Genomic DNA, 26,630 nt, shown 5'->3' on the forward strand with positions numbered 1-26,630 from the left:
AATATTAATAACACTGAGTGATACCGAATTCTCACTTGAGCGTCATAGTGTCCTTTGCAGATATCATCCGAGCCTGTAGATCACGAGAATAAGAGGTATAGTAACGAAGGGAGAGCGATGAGTTCGATTTGAGAGGAAGGGAGGAAGTGAAAACCGATCGGCCAAAAAATAGTCTGAATCGTTCTCTTGGTTTCAACCTGATCAAGAATAATACATAATTTAATTAATATAATAAATAACTATTTAGTAATAATATATTTAGTACGTTATGAAACATTTGAAATAGAAAATAATAAAAGTTAATGTGATTACACCATAAAAAAAATCATTAATTATTATTGAAGTCAAAAGAGAAAAAAACATAAATAATTAAATATATAAGTCCATCTAAAATGATTGTTTTTTAAGGCGATAAATATAAACATTGAATACATCATACAAAGGTGTGACCTATATTACTAAGATCAGTCTCCATTTTTCCAGTACTATAACATCGTTGGATCATTCTCCATTATAAAAGGTTCCTCGTCCTTCAATTCATTTTCCTCTAAGAAACGTAACAACTTATCAAACAATATTCAAATAAATCGACCAATATTGTCAAATATCATATTATTAACCATAATCACATGATTTATTTTAGCAAGTATAACTATTAATCCAGATCGTTTTATTAGTCTACTATAGATTACTATTTCACATTACTTCAACTCTTACCACTGAATTGTCTTTGTCTCGTTGAAAAGGTATAAAAGATTTCACACTAAAACCTTAAAAAAAATACTTTATCAAAAGTAGCGCACTTAAATCTCACTATTTTTACAAAAGAATATACATAAAATTAATTAACTTTATATGAAATATATATAGTGAAAACCTCGAAATTCAAAAAATATAGAGAATATTAAAAAATAAAGGCTTAATTAAGTTTTAAATCTTTTATAAATTTTGATATTTTAATTTAAATTTATTTGTTCTATTCAGTATTCACGATTTTTATATATATCTTTTCAATTTGTTGCATTGGATGACGTAACATTTATCTTAATCTTACTTAATTGTATTAAATAATGTAAAATAATATTATTTTATATGATCATAAAAATTTATAATTTTTTAATACATAAAAACAATTAAATGAGATAATAGGACAAAATAACAAGCACATATCAATTAATAGAAAAAATAAATAACAGAAATTTAATTAAAAAATATAATTTTTTTGAGTATTAGATAATATTTTTTTAATAAAAACTCAATGGTAAATAGCCTAAAGTTTAATTAAATAAAAAAGGTTTAATTACCTTTTTCGTCCCTATATTTATAGCCAATAGTCAATTTGGTACCGTGGTTTTTAAAAAATTCAATTTGGTCATTAAGTTTTTTAAAATGTATTCAAAATGGATTGTGCTTACATTACTTTGGTGAATACTGAATTAGGGTTTAGGTTATTCAAATTGGGGATTTCGAATTTCTGATTTAGGGTTTCTGATACGAGAATTGCTCCCTTGGTTATTCTATGGTGCGCTTCCCTGCTTCGATTCCATTCGGAGGTGTGCTCCCCTCATTCGATTCTGTGATCCCCTACATCATAAACAACTCTGTATATGTTCTCTAAAAGTAATAAAAAACAGAACCACTCTGAAACTAAGTCAAAAATTACTGACCTTATAAAGGAGCAACCACAAAACGACACCACGGTCTGGATCACAATCGCTGCCCCTTCACCACCCCTGGACCGCACCACATAATCGCTCCTCCAAATCGACCATGGGAACGCAACTCACCATCGTAACTCACGATCGCACCACAGAATCGAATGAGGGGAGCACACCTCCGAATGGAATCGAAGCAGGGAAGCGCACCACAAAATCCAACCAGGGGAGCAATCCTCGTATTAGAAATCCTAAATCAGAAATTCAAAATCCCCAATTTGAATAACCTAAACCCTAATTCAGTATTCACTAAAGTAATGTAAGCACCACGTAACTTACACGTGTCTGCCACACAAGCACCACTTAACGCCGTTTGGTGATATTTAACCGAAAGGACCATTTTGAATACATTTTAAAAAACTTAGGGACCAAATTAAATTATTTAAAAACACTGTACCAAATTGACTATTGACTATAAATATAGGGACGAAAAAAGTAATTAAACCAATAAAAAATAAATAAACCTACAAATTGTCCGGGAATAATTATACAATACAAGTGCATTCACTCCTGGCTGTGAGTATATTTTCTGATCTTCCTAACAAAGATATGAAAAAATAGTTGTTATCTTTATGCTTTTTTTTATTTACAATAAAATGATTAAATTAAATGAAATTTCACAAAATTAAGAATTAAGGTCAAAGTTTTGTAAAATTAATAATTAAAATATGTTATGTTGGAGATCCCACATCGACTAGAGATGAGAGCCTTCCATTGTATATAAGTGGGTGCAAACCTCAACTTCATGAGCCGGTTTTATGGGGTTGAGTTAGGCTTAAAGTCCACTTCGTAATATGGTATCAGAGCCATTTCGAGCCTATCTTAGCGAGTGTTTGTGTTGGGCCTATCGTGCCACCCGCTATCGGGCCGCTATCAGACCACCTAAAATATATAAAGTCCACTTCGTAATATAAAGATAGGTTACGCACGCAATTGATTCGGTTAAACTAAGTGACAATTGCCAGCTACAATGTGCTAGTCCGCAAGGGGAAGGTAGAGTCAAATCCATTTGTTACAACAATAAATGGTCTGAAACATAAACCTAAACTGCAACATGGTTTACATAGGAACCACTTCTCATTCTTCAGTTAATCAGTTACATCTTGTTAGAACCAACAACGTTTTTTGTTAGCACACAAAATCCAACCCAAGGGTAAACTCACATGCATGTTTTGTTCTATAGTATAATACACAAAAGCAAAACTGTAGTTCATCTGTCAAAGCCTAATTATGAAGTGCCCAATAATAGCCTTAAAAAAGTTTATGTCCTAAAATAGACCACAATCAATTAACAATGAAAAGAAGAGCATATCGATGATATATTGGGAAGCAACATCCCTATAAACACGGCATAGTCGTTCACTGAATAATTGTTGAATTAGAATATAAAATTGAAGTTTCTGTTTCTTTTACCAAAATCATATATCATTTCACTTTTGTCTTCTAGAGCACTTACCCAACATTCATAAAGCACCTCGTCTTAGCCACAAAAGTAGCATTTCATTTTTCAGATTGTACGTATGAATATGATTTCTTCTGAGAACGAGGTAAATGATTCTCCTATATATATAACTTACTTTATATGCACTTCATTATTTCATTTGTGTTCCAATTATTAATTTTTCTGTTTACATTATTGGATGAATCCATACCTTTTAGGGACATTATCAAAGTCTAGATTCTCTGTTGAGCTACAGTTAAAACAATGTTCACAAAATGAAACTATAGCTGATGTTACGGCAACAAGTTGTATCAATAAGATTTACCTAATAACAACCAAATAACTTATTTTGTTTGGACAAAGTGTAGTTTAGAAAACACAATCATGTATGTCGACAATATTGTCAAAAGAGGTAATACTTAAAATCAAAAGGCCCTTTGAAAAGTTGAACTGCCATTGCTTTTACCTTTTTGAAGTTGAACGCTGGTTACTTTTGAATCCCTATTATTTCACGTGCCAAAGAACATTTTAACATTGTTATTTACCATGACTAACGAACTGATAAGTCAAAAGTAAATACCAGTGGTGGCTTGTAAAATACATCATGAGCCATGCCGAAAGGCAAACACCTTTTGTCTTCACATTTTGAACAATCCCTATAGTAACATGCTTCAATCATTCAGTTACAATACTCAAAACATTATTGTTTGTAATTTGAACTCAGTTTCACACTGACAAAACTTTGTCTTGTCTTGTATTGACAGAGCATTGAGGAGGTTAAGCACAGGCTTCTCTGCACCAGGCTCGAAAAGATGACAGCAAAAATGGAGGCTAATGCTAAGATCAAGAAATATGAGGAGACAGTTAAACACTTGTACAAATTGTTAAAGAAAGTTTGCCAAGAAAGAGATGAAGCAAGAGACCAGCTTCAATTGCTGATAAGGAATTTACAAGCATCTACCCCCGTTGAGACAACCAGTGTTATTCCTCAAGTGGATCAATCATGCCTCCAAAACAAAACAAAGCCATCAATGAATAGCACCAAGGTATCATATTCAAGTTCCAAAGTCTTATCAGATCATTCATGTGAGTTATCCTTGTCAAATCTCCAGTCAAATGAGAAACATTTCTCCACGAGTTTAATGTCTCAAACAAGAATAGTTGAACCAAGCAACTTGACCCTATCAAATAACATCAAAACACACATGGTTGATAGTGATTCCCTAGCGATAGATAAACTAGTTTGTGTAAAACCCTTGCCTGAAAAAGGTAGATTACTGCAAACTGTAACAGAAGCAGGACCTTTGCTTCACACACTTCTAATTGATCCAGTTCCACATTGGAATAACCCTCCCACTTTTTCTTCCCTTGCCCTTCCACTTGGTACCCAAGAAAACGACTTTTCTACCAACACAGATCATGATAAGACAGGTGTTAATCCAAATGCATTCATTCCAACTTCTTTAAGTTTGGCCTTTCCAGGGAGTTCTCATGGACCTTCTCATACATCTTCTGCATCCAATTTTGGGTTATGTGTGGATATGGATTCCAACATGATGCTGAATCATGCATTAACTGGAAAAAAGAGAAAGGTTTTGTAAGGATTGCGAGTTTCCCCACTTTTTTTTGGCTTCGAAATCAGGCTTGCTTATTTTTTTATTTGTATTTTGTCAGATAATAATAAATTATATGTATAAGATAGATGACTAGGTTACAATTGCACTGTTATGAGCTTTAGTAAAGTCTTGCTAGATAAATGAAGTTATGTGCATAGAAAGGAGACTTTTGAATGAGAGTAATGAGCAATACCATGGTTACTTTGTTAAAAATAATTCATGCATGTGCTCCTTTCTCATATTCATGTGCTCATTTCATAAATTATAATCATAATTATTATCATAATTATAAAATAATTATGTTATGATTTGGCTGCTAAATTCGATCTCTAATTTGTAGTGATTTAGTAACTGAAATAGAATATTGCTAATTTGTAGTAATATATTTGTATTTAGCTATCGAAATTAACTCGATTGCTAATTTTTATTGATTTAATTATTAGATTGATCTTTAATTTGTAGTGATTTATTTGTATTTAGACTATGAAACCAAATTGGTCGCTAATTTGAAGTAATTTAGCGACCAAAATTAAATTGGTCATTATTTCAATCACAATTTGCGATATTTTTTTTTTCGATCGCTAAAAGTCATTAAATACCATTTTTTTTTGTGTTATTGTTGATTCTCCACCTTCTCATTATCATCCACGTATTTGTAAGTCCACCCAATTACGAGATTTTTTTTATTTTTTTCATTTTTCTTCCTTTTTCTTCCTTTGATTCTTGTTAGTTTTTCCGTTTAGTGCTAGATTGGGACAATCCCTTACTAGGAAAAGGGTCAACCTCTTTATAGTTTCTTACTAGAATTCGAACAACCTCTTAATAAGAAAATCGTCAAACAAACTATCAATTATTTAGATTTTAAAGTTGATAGTTAAAACATTAGTAACTAGATATCAATTTAATGCTAGATCTATATTTTCAACTTGTGCATTCAATTAAGTCCATTAACGTCTTATTTTTAACAACTTAGCACACATGTTTATGGGAGTAATTGTCCCCGCTGCAAGTAATTTTGTGAAGAATAAAATACATGAAAGATGAATTAGGTGTTTAGTTATAAGGAAAAAATATATTTTTAGAATATAAAAAACACATAAAGCAGTTATAATATGTAAAAGTTAAGGTATTATAAATTTTTATTATAATGTATTTTTTATAAATAATTTTATGTATTTAGCATAAGCTAATAATATTATAGATTATAGAGTTTTTTTTACAAAAAACTATATGAGAGAAAACGAATTAAATTATTTTGTTTATAAAGGAAAATTAATATGTGCAAAACTTATATGGAAAAGTTATTTTGTATTAGCTTTTTTCAAAAATTTAAACTTTATCCCATTTATAAGTTAATTTCAGTTTATAATTAAACTGGTTATATTTTTTTCTCATTTAAAAGCTCCTCGAAACATGTGAAAGGGACATTTTTCTGTAGTCCAACAATTCTTTCTCATATTGAGTCTTAATTTATTAATGATGTTATAATAGCAATTGGTTATTAAAGAGAGTTCAATAACTTATTAGGGTATCAGCTTAATTCATGCATAAAGCCTCTTCACATTTTTCATATCCCTTTTCTCGTTCCATTTTCCATTTCTGCTATAACAGGAATTTAATATTTGTTTCTTACGATGATTGACATCAAAAGAGAAAAAAAAAGTGTGTATAGTTTGTGTGAAGAGGAAGACAAGGATGATGATGATGGAGAGAGTGAATAATAGTAGCAGACATGCAGTGATCTCAAGGTCTCTAATGGTGGAATGCTGTCAGGTACAAATTCCATATTCAGAGATGACTGATTAGTGGTGATAATTTAAATATCTTCAAGTGTCATAGTAAAATAATAAAATAAATGTATAAATAATGTAGGGATAAAATAAATAATATAAATATAAAAAATATATCATTTATCATTGTCAATATCTTAAAGGATAATACTAAACTAATAAAATAAATATTGTAAATAGTGTTATGGTTAAAATAAGGTGTTGCTTAAAATATAAAAACAATACAAATAATAAAATAAAAGTCGGTTGTTAACAAGGAAGAAGAAAAACGTTAATAAAACTCTACTTTATTATAAAGGATAAAAAAAAGGAAACAAAATAAATGTATTAAGAGTAAATAAAAATAAAATAATAATAAACATTTTAGAAGTTTGAAATTAATTACATTTACATGACGATAACAAGTTATGAATAGCTTAGGTCCTCTGATGTGATGTATATAAATTGTTTTTCAATTTTATTTTTAATAATATTTTAAAGTTATAATAAAACATTTATAATGAAAAATCTGATATAAAAAAAATTAGGAAATATTATAAAGTAAAATTAGAACATAAATGATAAAAAATAACTTTCATCGATAAATTAAAAAATAACTAAGCATATTTTACTTACAATTTAAGTCATACAAGTTTGGAGTATTTGATTCTACCTAATTAATACAACTTATACAATTTAAGTAATACAATTTATTATGAGTAATATACTTAATTACTTTATTTTTATTATGATAAAAAATATTTATAAAAAAAATTAAAAGAGGATATATAAGAAATACATATCCCTAAACACTATTTTATTCATATGTTTAGGCTTAAAATAATAATAACTAATTTTTCTTTTGACGATAATTATTATTAATGTAAGTACTGATAAAAATAGTTTTAGAGTATAAGTGAAATTAAAATGACATATGAATATTTTATTATTAAATTTAAAAGAGTATATAAATAAAAATGCTCTAAAAATTCCATTTTTTTTGTCTTTGCTCTAATATTCTGAGCTCCTCGCTCATCAGTTTGAAGATCGGAGTACGCCCTTAGATTCTTGACAGCGAATACTACAAGACTACTCGATCAGAATCTCTGTTAGAGTAGTTCATTTTTGTTTCTTTTTTTCTTTTCTCTCCCTTCTCTTTAAGATTCTAACATTCTCAATTATCAGTTTGACGATCAGAGTCTCCCATTGGACTCCTGACATTGAATTCTACGACATTGTCCGATCAAAATCTCATATAAAGTAAGTTCATTTTTGACTCATTTTCATTTCAGTTAGTTTTGATCTGGTTAGGTTTGTCTTGAGTTTTAGCTTGCATGTGATGCTTTTATCTTCAGAAATAGTCTTTATTAGTTCAGGGTTCTAGTGGTATAGTTAGATTTTTTATCAGAACTTTATGGTGCAGGTTAGGCTATCCTTGAGCTTTTGATAATTTGGAGCTCTTAGGTCAAGTTCAGGTAAGGGAAACTAATTTTATTTTTTAAATAGAATCCTAGGTTAAAAGATCTGGATGTGGCGGTGACGTGGTTACCATTTCTAGTTTTTTCTTGTAGGATTGTCATTTTTTGAAGAGTAAAGTATTATATTGACTGAAATGGTTGATTTTGAATATTTTATATTGATTTTAAGGTGAATAAGTTGTTGAAAGTGTTTGTGACTAGGAATTGAAAGTGTTTGAATGATAGTATAAATGAGTTGAACTATTTTTTAATATTTTGTCTAATTACTTAAATGAGATGTTTGACGAGAAGTGGTTGTTTGATTTTAGATGATGATTGATTTAGAGAACATATATTTGGAACTTAGTTATGTGTTTAAGTATATTTTGAAATATATTTGGATTGTTTAGAAAGTTTAAAATATAATGTGATTGAATGGTGCATTGATGTGTTAAATGATGTATGTACTGGGTGAAAGTGTGATCAAGACATAGTATTTTCAGGAAAGGAAATACCGTGTTGAGATTTTTATTCAAGTGTATTGATTTGTGAGTGTCCTATGAATGAGACGATCCTGATTCTACTGATAGAATGGAATCACATAGATGAAGTTATTATTCAGTTGGTGAGAGTCGAAGGAGGTTCATTTAGCTGAGTCTGAGGTTTGAAAGAACTGATCAGAGCAGATCAAACAGATTTATCCTGTCATATGAAATGATGAGATATTGAGATTAATTATGTGCATGACCGTGTGGATTCACAATGAGTAGTATGACATGTGCAAGTCTTTGAATGCTAATTTCAATACACGAGTCTTTCGAGAAAGTAGAGTCGAATGTCTGAGTATGTGAGTGAGTAGAAATTTGACAAGAATAATGTGGATGATAAATGTGATAAACACTTGATGACTTTGCACAAATTACGAGAATTTGATGATTTATATGTGTTTTTAAAAAACAAATTTATATTAGAATTCTCAAAAATAGCTAGCTTACCTTGTGCTTTGTTTTGTGTTTGTTTTCTTTAAATTTGTGATGATCGTGTTAATTTACACGGAAGAAAATGAAGTTGCAGGTGATAGAGTTCCTCAGTGAGCAGCCAGATGAACAAATGTTTTATTTTGAATGTTTTATTTGTAGACTTTTTTGTGTATATATTAAATTCATATGAATAGGGATATCTTTTTGAGATACCAATATGAAAAAATAACATGTTTATATGTTAATTAGATATTACATGCATATTATATTAATAAATATGGGTAAAAATAGGGATGTTACAATTAAATTATATTTAAATTAGAGAATATTATTTTGCTGAAAATCATGAATAAGTTAATTTGTATTGATAAAATAGATTGTTTATCTTTTCTTAGTTAGAACAAATGTGTTAATGGAAGGTATTGTTTGAATTGCTTTAATAAATGTTTTATTTGATATTTTTGTTTAGTAAAAATAAATTCTGATTTTTATGATTCGGTTTGAATAAATGTTCATTTGAATCACTTTAGTAAATATATTATCTATTATCATTCAATGAAAACAAATAGTTAAAAACATATTGTTTGATCGTATAAGTGTATAATCTAATACTTTTATTCAATGAGAGCATATGTTTCAAGTAGACATATGGTGTAAATCATATGATATCCTCGCTCAATAAAATTACCTTTATCTAAATGGAGATATCATTTGATGTTTGTACTTAAATGGTCTGACTATTTTTTCTAGATATTTAAATTTGTAATATTTTTATGTGTATAAATTGTTAAATATAATGCTTGAATGATTTATTAATGGATTAATATATTAAGTGATGAAATTGAAGTGCAATTTATTATTACATTGTTTTAAGTTTCGAACATTGCATACATGTCTTAAATTTCTCTAAAACTCATAAAAGTCGAATATCTTTAAAATAGTAGATGTGTTAGTATATACTAAGGTTTTCTTAATATGTGTCATCTAAAAAATATCAATAGATACTCTTCGTTAAATATTTTTAATATAAATCTATATACAATCTATATGAATGTATCTCCTGAAATAATAGTTATTTTGAATTATTTTTCTTTTGATAAATTAGTTAATTATTATTATGATCAATGTAGTTAATTGTTCTGTGATAATATGTTATGATTTTATTGTATATATGAATATACACAAATCCCAATCCTGAAATTTCATCATCAATAAATTAAATAACTATTTCATACGTTGGTTTCTGAAAAAAAACATGTATTCGAATATACTATGTATTTGTTGAAGTTTTTTTTTTTAATTATTGAATGTTTAATACAAATCCACTATTCTACCATATAATAATGTTAGTAGCTTTGGGGTGTAGCATTCATGAACCCTACTATCCATATGTTTAGGCTAGTTAAAATACTAATAATTGATCAATATTATTTAACTGTATTTAATTTAGAGTGACCAAAGCCATCACATTATTTGAGAAAAAGTGTAAATTTATGACCTCACCCAGCTATATTCTTTTGTTATTTGTCAAACAAAATAAGTTAATATATTAATAGAGTAGGTTCACTTTTAGCCTGTCTTCCTTGATAGCCGATCAGTGATTTGATTTGCCTGAAAAAAAAATAGAAAGTAAATTGCTGAATCAGATTACTAAAAATAATTAAACACCCAATTGAAAAATAAAAATATTCGAAAGATTACAAAAATACTATATTATTAACATTCAAACTAAACTATCACCTTACTAAAATTATATAACAAACCAAATATATAAGTCAATATTTTTAAAATGGACATCTCCTGATAATTAAATTTTAAAAAAAGGAAGATGAAAATAGAAAAGTAGAAAGCATGAAGGATTGCTTTGAAAATCCTTAAAAATTCATAGAAAGAAAGAACGTGTCTCCATTTATATTTATTCTTTTCTTTATGACAAGTCATGAGTAGGAAAAAAAAAACTTAATTTAAACTATCCTGTGTAATATAAATTGTAATATATGAATATTATAGTATAACACTAATTAAGGAGTAGTTTTCTAATCATATTCGGTTTTTTAAGGTGTTTCACATGCACCTTGGACACATCACATCAAGAAGAAAAAAGTGTAAACATTTGCAATATTAAATTTTTGCAAACATCTAAGAGATAAAATTGAGAATCTTTTTCTTTTCGTTCTAGAGATATGCTTCAAGTTTAAATTTGATGTTTTGTAGTTTTAGTCAGGACTTACATGATATTAACTTTCAAATAAATTAAAAATTGGTGAAAATTAATCTTTTCACTTATTTAATCCCACATTGAAACCAGAGCTTTTATTTTTCTTTAGGCTAGGCTATATAAACATTATTTTATACTCTCTACACTAGAGAACAAAAATAGGAAAAAATTGAGATTTATTCTATTTTAAAAATAAGAAACTCTTTCAGTAGAGTTTTCTCTCTGATTTTAAATATTTTACTTTATTCTTCATCTTGTATTGGATAAACAACATCTTCATATATTTCTTATGTGGAATGACTTAATTGGGAGTAGGAAATATGAAATATTTTCCAATCTTAAAGGTACTCATTTGTTAATTTTTATGATATTTGATTTTATGTTTAGCATTAATTTTTTCAATTTTAGGATTGATTATTTTAATTAAATGAGGTGTTTTGAGATTTTTTTTTTATATTTAAATAACTATTTGAGTGATATGCAGCGATGATTTTATTTTATCGTAACACTTTTCTACCATTTTTTAATCCATTTTTTAATTTAGATGTGTAATTATATAATCTTTATCAATTAAATAATTGTTTAGATCTATGCATAATTTTATTCGTTAGCTAAAAGAAAATATTTTTTTACATCAATAAATTATATTTACTCATTGTAAATGTATCATATGGCTATTTCTACTATTTATTTTATTTAAAATAGATGGAAGATAATTGTTATTACCTGTAGTGTGATGGAGAGATATCAAATTACATAATAATATCTAACTTAAAAACTTTTATAAAAAAAATTAAAAATTTAAAACTAATAAAAACACACATAATTATGTAAAGTCAATAAAAATTCCTAAAGAAGATTAAGATTCAACATTCCCTACATATAATTCACTATCAAATCCAAATTTGATTATAAAGACTACCTGCCTTTCTAAGGATTTTCTAAAAAACAAAAGTAGTAAATTATGGTAGATACTTTACTAATATAAAAAATAATTGGATTAATGAGACTCGACCAACCCAATTTTTTCAAATAGGTTAAGTGGGATATATCAAAATGAATAAATAGAATGAGTAAGTAAAATTAACAAAGAAAATATTAATTACGTATTTCTAGTTTACTATTCTTGAACTCATTTTACATCAAGAGATAAACTTTGTTAAAAGACACAAACTTGATGAATGAAATTGTATATTTAATAAATATATTTTTTAATTTGATATTTGAAATAAATTTGAAGTAACAAGAAAATAGGTGTTAAAAATAAAATGTGAATAATTTGAGAATATAATTGAGGAGACCCATAAAAAGTTCTAACTGAGCTCCATAATGGAACTTATTTTATGCCCAATGCATCACCAAATGTATGTCTGGATTCACCAAGATTGATTATATGAATATATTAATTAATTGAAGTGAATAAAATTGAAGGAAGGAATAACTTTACCCTCTGAATAAGTCTATTCCAACTTAGCATTGATTGATGACACCAACAATTGTTTTAGAACATGATACATGCATGCATGGGATGGTCCCACCAGTGCCACTTTGGAAAGACATAAGGATCTTGGGTCCCACACTTCACGTGAACAAGGGCCCCACCGCCACGTAATATGCCAACAACGTCGTTTGGTGCTCTTCGTGCAGTATAGAATCTCCTCTCATCCCCTCTCCACCAATCCTCGTTTTCCTCCCACGTGGTCTTGTGGGTCCCACCCCACCTCCCTGACACTCACCCTATTCATATTCATTTGTTTATGTATGTGTCGTGCCTTCTTTGTCTAATCTCTCTTCTTTTCTATCATCTCTTTCCCTACCACTTTGCCACCACCACGCTTATTAGTATTTTTTTAACCCTTCTCAACCACCTTCCTCATAAACCTACCCTCTTTTTCTTCTTCTTTCACCTCTTTCTCCTTCTTCTCCATTCAACCATCTCTTCCTCCTCTATAAACAAAACATTACTTTATTTATACTAACTCATCACATCCTTCACAAGGAGACACTTCTGCTCGGACAAAATCAATTCAGACCCATGGAAGACTCTTCCTCTGCTGCTTATATCCGCCTGGCGAGTTTCAATTTACTCTACCTTCAAACCCCTCTTCTGTATTCTGAAAATATTGTTGATTTCTGAAGAAAAAAACCAGATCTTTTACATATTTATGGTCCTTTCTCCTGTTTCCTTTGGTTGCATGTATGAGTTTTGATGATCAAGGTATAAATATGCATACATATATCTGTGTAGGTGCACCGTTTGATAGAGGAGTGTATCCTATTCAACATGAGCAAAGAAGAATGCATGGAAGCTCTTTCTAAACATGCAAATATCAACCCGGTTATTACCTCCACTGGTAAGTTAAATTCACTTTAGGTAGTTCAGGCTTTTTTCTCGAGCTGAAGCTCTAGATTTGAAAAACTGTGCTTTTAAATTAATTAATTCATTTAATTTTTTACTATAATATTATGACCATTTAGCTTACTATAGCTTGCAGACAACAGCCACTGTCACTGTATTTACTACTGAAATAATTAACCTATTAATTGATAATAGTACGTATTTGCATATGCACACGAATACAAGAAAACATGTAAGAGCTGTTATATATGCTTCACCATGTTGTCATTGTTTTCTTTTCTTTTCTTTTGCATTTTATTTGGTATGTGAATGACCCACATGCATGCATGTGATGGGAGCAGTTTGGAAGGAGTTAGCGAAGGAGAACCAAGAGTTTTTCGAGGTATATTCAAGGAGCAGAGCAGAGAGAGCTTCCGAGAGAGAGACGAAGGAAAGGATACAGAACATGGTTTCAGATTCTTCCAAGGATCGAGTTTAGAGTTTAGATTTGAGACGCAATCAAGGTTCATCATGAATCATGAATAAAACGAAGAAGAACGAAACATGTTGTTTATGTAATAATATCCTGATCCAAGGGTAGTAGTCACAGAACCAAACAATATTAAACCATAGGACAACATCCTAGTATCATCATCTATATAAGCGGCATAAATGACTTTATTTGATTTGTCCGAAGATGTAGAAGTTGAAGTGAACACTCTACAGTGATTGCAGAGTGTGACATGGGCATACAAGTGTCGTCAGTAAATAATTTTGAAAAAAAACTGTTATTTCATGTATAAATAAATAAATAAAATTATGATTAGAATATTAGAATAAATAAATAAATTCTACCTTTTTATATTTTATCATTTTTCTTTATTTTATATTTAGTTTATAAACCAGTAAACTATAAAATACACTACTTTCATCCTATGAATTTATGTAAAAAATAAAATAAATTTGACTTAACTGTAATATACATGAAAAAAAAAATTATAATATAAAAAGTATTGTGTGTGAAGAAAAAAATGTAGACAAATTTAATATAATATAAATTATCAATCTTTATATTAGTTTTATAATTTTTTAAGTTGTCGAATCACTTATAAGATATAAACAGTTCTAAGATTTTATTTTCAACATATAAGATGATTAATACATTTACTTTGTCTGATAATATTTTTAATCTTAAATATGATTTAAGTAGTTTTAATTTTGACAAACTTCTTTCTGCTATTTTAATATTTGTTGATATTTCTAATAATATTTTAAATTTAAATATGTTTTTAAATTTTTGTAAAGTTAATGAGTTTTTTAATTTTGGTGTTTATAAAAAATTTATCTTTCTTTTTCACTTTAGTACAATTTAAAATTACTGATCTCTATAAAATATGTGAATTTTTGTTTTAATCCTTATAAAATATTTTGCTCTTACTTTTAACTCCAAAATTTTGAATAGTTATTTTTAGTTCCTAATATTTATTTTATGAATCTTGTTTTTTTTAGTGATTGATATTGGTATTATATATTATAACATTAATAGGTCACTTGAAATTATTATTTAACTTTTGGTTTATTGTATTAGTAGTTTATTAATGTAGTATAATAATAGAAATAATTATTTTCAACTTTTGGGAGACTAAACAAAAACAAAAAAAATCATCCAAAAAAAAATAAGAGCTCACTCATTTGTTTGGATTTTTGACCATCGGGTTATTATTTTTTTTTTTACCAAAATGGAGTTCGTTTAAAAAAAATTACAAATTTAGGCAAGTCGTGTCAATTTGGCACGACTTCATATGCACAAATCGTTCAAATTTAACACGACTCTGTCATGTCATACTAAAGTCGTGCCAACTTGGCACGAATCTGACACATCTTAATTTTTTAATTTATTTTAATTTTTATTGTTTATATATTGAGTAGTAAGTTATGTAATGTTAAAAATTAATTTGATACATAATTTTCTAAGAGTGTTAGTTTTAAGGAACAAAAAATTGGATATATAATTAATTTTAAATTATTTAATTATTTCAAAATAATTAGAGTACTTATACCTTTTTATATTTTTAATGTAAATGACATTAAAATAAATAAACAGGTTTAAAAAATGTATTATTCGAATTGTGATAAAAAAAATTATTACTTAAGAAAAAAAAATGAATAATTGTGATACACGATTATCCAATTTTTTGTTCCTTAAAACTAACACTCTTAGAAAATTATGTATTAAATTAATTTTTTACATTACATAACTTACAACCCAATATATAAACAATAGAATTTTTTTTAAAAAAAAATATGACATGGCAGAAGTCGTGGCAAGTTGGCACGACTTCAGTATGACAGGACAGAAGTCGTGCCAAATTGACATGACTTCATTATGACATGGCAGAGTCGTGTCAAATTGGAGCGATTTGTGCATATGAAGTCGTGCCAAATTTGCACGACTTGCCTAAATTTATAATTTTTTTTAAACGGACACTATTTTGATAAAAACAAAAAAAAATAACCCAATCATGATAAAAAATTCCATTTGTTTAGCCACTATAAGCATGTATAACGAATATTTATTTTATACGTACATATATATTCGAGAAAGAATCCAATATTTTAATAAAATATAATATAATATTTATATCGGAGTGTTAATTTATTCTCTTAATACTTTCAATTCCGAAATTAATCAAGATAACTAACATGATTACGTTTACTGAAACATCAAACCGTTACAAGATTAAGACGATATAGTTACCATTCATCCTTGTTAAAAAATTTATATTCAAATAAAAAAAGATTTCATATTGTGAAAATTGTTTAAATCGAGTCTCAATAATATATATATACATATATATATTAATATAATATGTAAAGAAAATATTTAACAGAATAATATTCTATTAATAATTTCATCAAATTGAGTGATTTTTTTGTTGTTTCGTTTGTCATTATATGTAAGCTCTACTTTCCTTTTTTTCAAGGCAAATTTTTATTACCAAACAAAACTAATGCAAATCTATTTTTTCCTATAAAATTAAAACTTCTAAATTATTTATAGTAATGTCTGTATTTACTAAAATAGTAGATTTTATTATCAATTACCTTTTAAGAAAATTGTGTTACAAATATACTCATCATAATTCAAAATATTTCGAAAGACATAATTGTTATGCATGAACTCATAAACTAACATTTATGGTCACATTGCAGTGGGTCAGTACCTTTGATCAACCGACAACCCTATCTGTAGGTTAGCACTATTGTTGATACCATCCCAATCTGGTCTACCTCACTATAGCCTCAAGACATGCCTCCAGTATCCCCCATAAGCTCGTCACAACTTGGTACCTTAGTTCACGTGACTGGGGCTACTAGTGGAACCTAAAATCTCATCAAATTCGGTCTATCATAGCTCACCACACTAAATGCAAATTGTATCTCATGGTGTACCAAGCAGTTCATTACACATCTTAGTAAGTTATGGATATCAACTCCTGACTCTACTTGATCTCAAGCAGTAGATTATAAGCACCAACCTCCGACTTTAATCGGTCTCATATCACGTACTTCAAAGTACAAACACATAATTATCAAATACTCTTTCAATTTTACCTTGATAAAAGTCTAAAAACACTCACCAATTATGGCTAGTTTTCGCTTGAGTGACAATTCGCCTGAATTGATTCTTTTTCTATTGGACTATTTTCACTTGAGCTAAAAAATATTTAAAATATTTTTGCTTAAGAAAAAAATTTCTTGCTTGATTGAAAATTGTAGCACCTTGAGTCACATCATCACTACACACTTTTACTTGAGTGAAAATTCCACCACTTTGGGGTATATTGTTGGAGATCCCACATCGACTAGAGATGAAGACATTTCATTGTATATAAGTGGGTGCAAACCTCAATCTCATGAGCCAGTTTTATGGGGTTGAGTTAGGCTTAAAGTTCACTTTGTAATATGGTATCAGAGCCATTTCGAGCCTATCCTAACGAGTATTTGTTGGGCTTATCAGGTCACCCGCTATCGACAAGGCTACCCTTTCCTTTAAGCACAATAAAATCTCATTCTCCATTTAATCTATTGCATTGTGACATTTGGGGTCCTCATAAAACCCCAACTCATTTTGGAAAACGTTTTTTTCTCACTATAGTCGATGACTATACTAGAAGTACTTGGTTATTTCTTCTGAATCACAAGTCTGAAACCCAACATCTCTTAGAATCATTCATTACTTTTGCACAAAATCAATTTCAGACCTCTATTAAAACCATTCGCGTTGACAATGGATTGAAATTTATTTCTATGCGTAATTTTTTTCTTAAAAAAGGTATTGAATGTCAACGCACTTGTGTGTACACTCCTCAACAAAATGGAGTAGTAGAACGCAAACATAGACACATTTTAAACACAACACGAGCTCTCTTATTTCAGTCTCATTTACCATTAAAATTTTGGGGGAATGCGTTTTAACCGCCACATATATCATTAATTGTTTGCCAACACCTTTATTAAAAAATAAATCACCTTTTGAGATGCTATATAATCGCCCACCTTCACTTTCTCACTTAAAAACTTTTGGTTGCCCATGTTATGCAACTGTTGTTTCACCTAAGCAAAAATTTGATATACGCGCTCGACAGTGCATCTTCATTGGTTATCCTCTCAATCAAAAAACATACAAATTATTTGATATAAATGCATGCACATTTTTTTACAAGTCGGGATGTCATCTTCCATGAAAGTGTTTTCCCATTCTGCCAACAGTCACAGACACAATCCTCACCTCCATTCCAAGGTATTTTGCCCACTATTGACATTGACTTACTCACTCCTATCCAACATTCACTCGATCAACCTTCTTCTCTTACTCATCACAATGCACCTGAACCTCCATCAAACCAACCTTCTTCTCCTACTCGTCACAATACACTTGAAGCTCCATCAAACTAACCCTCTTCTCCTACTCGTCACAATGCACCTGAACCTCTATCAAACCAACATTCTTCTCCTACTCATCATAATACACCTGAACCTACAGTAGACCAACCTTATTCTCCCATGCCAAGAAGTCTAGCACCCATTACCAAACATTCTCCAACCAACCTTCCTGTTCGACGATCCAGTCACACATCAACCCCACCTTCCTGGCTTCAAGACTACGTAACGGGATCCCAAGTCAATCATTCGACCACTGCCCAAGACCGGCCGAATGGAACCAGGTATCCTATGCATAATTTTCTTTCTAATTTAGGATTTTCTTCCACACATAGTGCATATCTTGCTAACATCACAGCCACCAAAGAACCTCACACTTATGCTCAAGCTATCCTTGATCCAAATTGGCAAAAAGCAATGGACGAAGAGCTTTCCGCCTTGCAGCTAAATCAAACGTGGACCTTTACACCGTTACCCGTTGGGCAGAAACCCATCGGATGCAAATGGGTCTATAAAATAAAGTACAACTCAGATGGTAGCATCGACAAATATAAGGCGCACCTTGTCGCAAAGGGGTACACTCAGATTAAAGGTGTCAACTATTCTGAAACTTTTTCACCAACAGCAAAATTAACAACTTTGAGGTGTCTCCTCACCATTGCAGCAGCCAGAAATTGGTTTACTCATCAGCTAGATGTGCAAAATGCCTTCTTACATGGCACATTGCATGAAATTATTTACATGGACTTGTCACCCGGGCATCATCGACAAGGGAGAACATTGTATGTCGACTCAACAAATTCCTTTATGGTCTCAAACAAGCATCTCAGACATGGTTTTTAACATCATTTTCTCATGTGATTAAATCTGTAGGATTTCAACAGTCCAAGACAGATTACTCTCTATTCACAAGACAAAATAACTCATCATTTACCGCCCTTTTGATTTATGTGGATGATATTCTTTTGACAGGAAATGATTTGACAGAAATTCAGCGTGTTAAAGATTGTCTATTACAACAATTTCGCATTAAAGATCTTGGAGACCTAAAATATTTTATAGGGATTGAATTTTCCCGTTCCAAAGTGTTGGGTTTAATAGTGCCAAAGTTCAAGAGGGGGGGTGAATTGACCTTTTAAAACTTTCTCGCAGAAACAGTGTTTAACACAGTTTACAGAAAATAAATCGATTTATGTGAAAATGAACAGATTTATTTCAGCACTGTTTTTGTTTGAAAAGCGTTTATACAGCAAGGTTAATCACAAGATTATGCAGATAGATTTTCCAGATGCACACACACTGATATTAGAACGAAAACCAGTGAAACACAAAACAACAAACTTCAATTTCAAGCAAGTGATTAAGGTTCAATTGATAGCATGCCAATTAATTGAGTAACCTTTACAATCAACCTGTTCCAGTGGCTTTTAACAAACTATGAGTGTTCTTCTTGATATCAAACAGTTTTCCAGAAATTAAGAACAATGAATCACAAAACAACAAGCTTCAATTTTAAGCAATTGTTTGAGGTTCAATTAATAGCTTTGACAATTTCTTAAGCAACCTATCACAGTCAATCTGTTCCAGTGGCTTTTAACAAATTTTATATGTTCTTATCAGAATCAAACAACTTTTTCAGAAATTAAGAACAGTATGAACTGAGCCTAGAAAGAAAAGATTTATTATTGATTGAACAGATTTATTTCTTTGCTGTTTTAAAAATTATGCAGAAACTTAATTGCAGAGATTGAGAGAGAATGAACACAGGGCAGTTATACTGGTTCACTCAACTGAACTACATCCATTCTTCACCTAAAAACAAGGTGAAATTCACTAAATCACAATACAAACAAACACAATTCCCACTGTTCTTGAAACCCACAAGAACTTAGGTACTCTTGCTGAAAAAACCTATTTCAGCTCACACACACTCTTCAAGAAAACCTATCAAGAAGAGTGTTCAACCAAACTATTACAAGAAATGAGAAGTGAAACGACTACACCTGATTGAGGATACAAAGATCTGCCTTAAACCAGTAGGCAAGATTGCTAGAACAGTAGTAGCACCTCACACCAAGCTTTTGGAACCAAACCAAGAACAAGCACTTTGTGATTTTCGAAATCTTTGAAGAACAAATGCTAATCCTTTGTAAACTCTTAATTCTCTGTTGTCAAAACTTGTTTTTGCAAATGTATGAACGATGTTTAAACTCATAAACAAGTTTTCATTTTATAGAAAACCAACTTATAACATAATTTTGAAAAACAGTTAAAGCTGTTATAAAATGAACAGATTGAAAATAAAATGAACAGATTTATTTTCAAAAGCAGTTAGAGAATTTGTTAAGTGAGGAGACTTAGTCAACCATTCTGGTGCAGAGATAAAACTGAAAAACGTTTAAGCTAGATATGGCACCAGAGACAAAAAAGAATCTATTCATTTACAGATGAACAGATTTATTTTTCAAAACGAAAACAGAAAAGCTTAACTGTTTGAAACACAGTCGTTTTGAAAGATAGAAGACTTAGTCAAAATACATGATGCACAAAATCTAATTTTCACAAGACTTAGCCAAGGCATTAGTGTAAAAATGAATCTGTTTATTTAGAAAAGAACAGATTTATTTTTATGCAGTAAACGTGTTTTTTGTAAAACATGTGAAAAACAGTTTAAGAAAACTTATGCTTGTTCTTATCACATGGCCAGTGGTTATGAGGTGAGTTACTCAGCAAAAAGCCCACACTTAGACAACCTCTAAGCACTACCTAAGACACACTTAAAGCAAAGCAAAATACACATGAAATGTACATAGAAGTCTTCATCAAACACAATCTTGAAGGGGCAGCAACCATCCTCAACACAAAGCTGGTATTTACATGTCCCAAAGAAAATATGCGCTTGATATTTTGCAGGATACGGAACTCACATGTGCTCGTCCAGACAAATTTTCAATGTAATAATACCTAAAACTCACACCAGACGATGAAGAGTTATTAAAGGATCCAGTCAAATACAGGCGACTCGTGGGACGATTGATATACCTCACGGTTACTCAGCCTGACATAGCATTTTCGGTTCGGACCCTAAGTCAATATATACAGGATCCACGGAAACCTCATTGGGATTCCGCAATTCGAGTCCTAATGTACATCAAAGGATCACCAAGACAAGGATTGTTATTGCCATTCGAAAACAATCTGACATTGACAGCTTATTGCGACTCAGACGGGGAGGTTGTAGGATTTAAAGGTGTCATGTAATTTGCCAGCTCAACTTTTCTGTGACAATCAAGCGGCATTACATATAGCAGCAAACCCAGTATTTCATGAACGCACAAAACACATTGAGATAGACTGTCACATTGTGCGACAAAAATTACAAGCTGGGATAATCAGTCTTTCATATGTACCGACACAGTATCAACTCGCAGATATTTTTACGAAGGCACTGGGCAAAAAATGGTTTTTGACGCTACGACACAAGTTGAGGTTCATGATCTTCACCTACCAACTTGAGGGGAGTATTAAGAAAATAATAATTATCAAATTATATGCAATTATTGTATGTAATATTGTACCATATTGTATCCAATTATATGCAATTAATTTAATAAGGATAAAATCTCATGATTAGTATCCTACCTAATTAAATTATAATTTGTAAAGAGAAACTCCCTACATATTTGATAGCTGTCGTTTTGCTGTCAAATTAATATGACTCTAGCGTAGACTTGTCTAACACTAGAGAGATGATAGTATAATTGTGGACAAATGTCCCCAAGTCGTCTCCCAACGAATCCAATAGTAAAATCAGTTGATCAGGGTTTAAAATCTACCTGCAAGCAATAAAAGTTAGCAATAACAATAAAGATAAAAATGGGGTTTGAGATAGTTGTGCAGAAAATATAAAAGAGATTAAAATAGCAAATAAAAAGCGGTTGATCCCAAGTTCTTCCACCATTGAATTCTTCACAGGTTGTCTAAAGATTAATCTTTTCTCAATCCTCCAACAGAGCTAAACCAGATTGAACATGCGCCAATCTAATTCAACTGAAACTCACCAGTAAAACATGCGTCTACTAGTTTAATCAATACCCACTTTGTTCTGTGCGTATACTCCATGGGAATGCTTACCTCCTCTCCCTTGAATCATGCGCCCAATAAATTAATTAGAACAATGCGAACTAACTAAGAAACCAAAGTTTAAGACAAGGAAGACTCTCAATCATGCGTTCAAGTACAACCTCTCACAAAAACTAGTTTTTCAGAAGATTAGACAATAAAAACAACTGCTATAGAGACTTAAAAATCGAAACTTTTATAGAACAAAACCTCATAACTCAATGGGAAATTACAAAGGAATCAACCAAAAAGGTTTAGCCTTCCATGCGGAGGCAAAACAAAAGAATTATAAAGAAGAAAATAAACTAAGAAAACCCTATGAAGCTCTCCTTGATGCTTGTGTCCTTTTATAGGCTTTTCTGCTCCAAGGATCTTGGGAAAATATTGGAGTTTAGATTTTGTAAACAGTTTCCACTTTCCATAATTCTTTTTATTTTGCAGAAGATTTGCTTCCAATTCTGTTTCTGTAATCTTGTAGCTTTTATTTTCTCTTTCTTCTTCTCAGACTATTTTTTCTATTTTGGTTCAAGAAGCAACTTGGACTTTTGCATATTTGGCCCATTCACAAAGGTAGATGCTTTCTCCGGATAATTTATTCTAAAAACACAAAATTAACAATAATAATAGTTAAGGCCCAAATAAACCCAATTATAAGAATATTAATTAAAACAATGGATTTATTTATTATTATAGTCCAATAATATATGATTAAGGCTATTGTGTGTGAATAAATATATGCTCATCAATATTTCCTATACATGAAGTGATGTAACCATATACATAAGAGAATAAGAAACATCTCTTCTTCTTACCAATTTTTTATCATTTTCTTATATATCTTACACTACCATACTTTGACTTGAGTGAAAAAGTTTCTCTTTATCAAAATTAGACTTGAGACAAACTCACCTATGAAGGAAGCCTCCATTTTTATCCAAACAAACTAATTTCCACTTTGCATATATATCAACAAACAACCAAATACAAATAGTGACTTAACCATCAAAATAGTATACAAATAAGGTTTCAAAACAAACATATCATATTATATTCACTATGACAATCACATACCACACATTCTAGTTATTATTTTTTAATATTAACTTTTCTAATCTAGATTTAATTATTTCTTTTTCTGAAATAGGAATGCTTTAACTCAATCTTTAGCTTTCGTTTGTCTTAGAACCCTGAACAACATTTATGTGTAGAGAATCTATTAGTACAAATTCTTAGAAAACATAAACTCTTTCCAAAAAAACTCTTAAAGGACAAATAGACTTAGACTTACCTGTTTATAAATAGCTAGACTTAGACTCTACTCTTAAATTTGCTTTCTAACATATGCTTGCAAGAGCTATGGTAGGAGAACTCTCTCCCCCATTATTCGTGGCAACATCAAAATTGCTTCAATAATATTTGCATACAGTTTTGAAATGCAAGATCACCATGAATATGTTAGTTTATCTAATATTATAGCCACATATTGGACACAAGTTTGGAAAAGAAATTGAGAGAACTAGAACCCATTCACATGTAGTTTTATAAAAAAAAAACAATAATAATTATCTAAATATTCATTTGAAAATTTTAAATTAAATTAATTGATATTAAAAAAAGATACATCTTAATCTGAGAGAATTACTTATTCTCTTAAAGAGTAATTGTTAAAAAGAGAAAACTTAGATAAAATAATTAGGTGTTATCTATAGTGTTATTCAATTTACAAAAATATAATTTGGTCGGAATAATTATTTTTTAAAAAGATAATAATTTAAAATTAATAATAAAAATAAGAAAAGTATATAAAAAAAACTAAAGAATTTGATGGAGAAAATAAAGAATATTTATATTTTATAGAATTTTTTTCACTTTTAATTATCTAAGTCAAGAGTAAGACAAGGTTAATCTAAACTTACAAATAATTAATCTAAAACAACATAAACTTTAATATATGGACAAAATTTTATATTAGAGTCCAATACTACTACCAATTAATTACAAACCTATAACTTGAATTGCCCCTCTTAATTTAGAATTGCTTTAAATTGAGATATGATACAAATTATATATTGTTTTTTCATATTTTCAAAGACATCTCCAAGAGTTATAAAATTCAACATTTGTAATTCTAATTATGACTTACTCAATATATATTAAAGACAAAGAGAACAAAAATAAAATTGAACACTGTAATTATTTCTACAAATTTGGTAAGATCTGAGTTTTATTTTAAGATTTATATTTTAAATGAATAATAAAGAATAAAAATTTATAAATATAGAATGAATGCTCATTTTTTTTATCTTCTTAAAGTTTATATTTTTTAAATTCTCTCTAAGTTTAAAGAATATAATGACGATTGTGAGATTATATTTTTGAGGAGCTTGTAAGAGTCTTTGTAAACTGATTAGAGTTGAGTTTTAGGTCAATTCCTACTAAGATTAGTTACTTTCTTCTCAATTTTGATCAATTACTAAGTGTGTGTGAAGGAAAATATTGTTGCTCTAAAGATTGGTATGTGGTTAATACATGTAAGGATCTAGAAAAATTACTTTAGAGTAGAAGTGGTATATTTTAAATGACTCCTGAATAATTTTAAATGAAAATGGCATATAAATAGAAATTCAGTTATTCATCTGTTCGACGATCAGAGTCCACCATCAGACTCCTAACAGTGAGTACTACAAGACTGCCCGATCAGAATTTCTGATAGAGTAAGTTCATTTTTGCTCTTCTCTTTGAGTCAAATTTGGAACTTGTTAGGTTGTTTTCTTCCTTGCTTGCATGTGACCCTTTTAGCTTCAGGGTTAATCTCTGTTAGCTCAGGGTCTTAGTGATATAGTTAGATTTTTTATTAGGACTCTGTGTTACAGGTTAAGTTACCTTTGGGTTCTTGGTGGTTTTGGAGCTCTTAGTGAATATCTTCTAATTTTCAGGTAAGGGAAGCTAGCCTTAATTTCCAATAGAACACTAGGCTAGAAGATTTGAAGGTGAAATTGGATATATGGTTGCTGTTATACAATTATAATGTTGTTGAGTATTGGTTGTTGATGTTGATTAGAGTAATTTTAGCTATAGCAGGGACTTTGTTAATTTGGGTGCTCTCTAGTGTGATTTCGATCAACCTAAATTATTTTTGTTCAAACCAAAATTTTTTAGTGCTCTCTGGTGTGTTTTCGATCAACCTAAAATATTTTCGTTCAAACCAAAATTTCTGGGTGCTCTCTGGTGTGATTTCGATCAACCTAAATTATTTTCGTTCAAACCAAAATTTCTGGGTGCTTTATGGTGTGTTTTCGATCAACCTAAAATATTTTCGTTCAAACCAAAATGTCTGGGTGCTCTCTGGTGTGATTTCGATCAACCTAAAATATTTTCGTTCAAACCAAAATTTTGTATACATATATGAATATTGCTATTTTTATTATTTTAGCATAGTTTATTTTAGATTACTATTGTTAAATAACTTTTTGGATATATTTGGATTATTAGAAAGTTAAATTATATGTTATGATTGTATGGTGTATTGATGTGTTAAAAGAAGTGTGCAATGATGTGAAAGTAAGATCAAGACATAGTATTTTCAGGAAAGAAAATACCGTGTTAAGATTGTTTAGGATGTGCATTGACTAGGGATTCGTCTAGAAGGAGATATCCTGACTCTACTGAGATAATGGAATGATGAAGTTATTCAGGTGGTGAGAGTCAAATGAGGTTCATATGAATGGGTAAGTTGTTTGAAAGATAACTAACTTGACCTGTTATATTAGTTAACCCTGTCATACTAGGAGAGAGATGATATTGAGATTATATATGCGCATAGCTGTGTGGATTTCACAGTGATATAGTATGACAGGTGCCGATCTTTGAGTCTAAGTCAACGCACGAATCTTCCGGAAGTAGAGTCAAGTGTCTATGTTATATGAGTCAGTGGAATTCTGACATGTGAAAGATGAATATAGAATTTGTATGACACTTGATGATTTGAGAATTTGTATGAGACTTATGATTTATGTTTTTTTTTATTTCA

General features: G+C 29.9%; 1 protein-coding gene across 1 annotated transcript; it reads left to right on the forward strand.

Annotated features, from left to right (window-relative positions):
* Positions 1-12,874: 12,874 nt before the first annotated feature.
* Positions 12,875-14,401, forward strand: LOC137814389 (uncharacterized). Its single transcript, XM_068617096.1, has 3 exons — positions 12,875-13,267; positions 13,445-13,550; positions 13,897-14,401. Exons 1-3 carry the CDS (start codon positions 13,232-13,234, stop codon positions 14,031-14,033), a joined length of 279 nt encoding a protein of 92 aa, XP_068473197.1. The 5' UTR covers positions 12,875-13,231; the 3' UTR covers positions 14,034-14,401.
* The last annotated feature ends 12,229 nt before the right edge of the window (positions 14,402-26,630 follow it).

Source organism: Phaseolus vulgaris, chromosome 1 (genome assembly GCF_000499845.2).
Source record: "Phaseolus vulgaris cultivar G19833 chromosome 1, P. vulgaris v2.0, whole genome shotgun sequence".
Classification (NCBI taxonomy): domain Eukaryota; kingdom Viridiplantae; phylum Streptophyta; class Magnoliopsida; order Fabales; family Fabaceae; genus Phaseolus; species Phaseolus vulgaris.

Excerpts from the sequence above, each read along its gene's own strand:
- LOC137814389 (XM_068617096.1), top strand. The coding sequence starts at position 13,232 with ATGGAAGACTCTTCCTCTGCTGCTTATATCCGCCTG. Across the intron at positions 13,268-13,444 it reads CTGCTGCTTATATCCGCCTG|GTGCACCGTTTGATAGAGGA; the intron begins GCGAGTTTCAAT and ends ATATCTGTGTAG. Across the intron at positions 13,551-13,896 it reads CCCGGTTATTACCTCCACTG|TTTGGAAGGAGTTAGCGAAG; the intron begins GTAAGTTAAATT and ends TGATGGGAGCAG.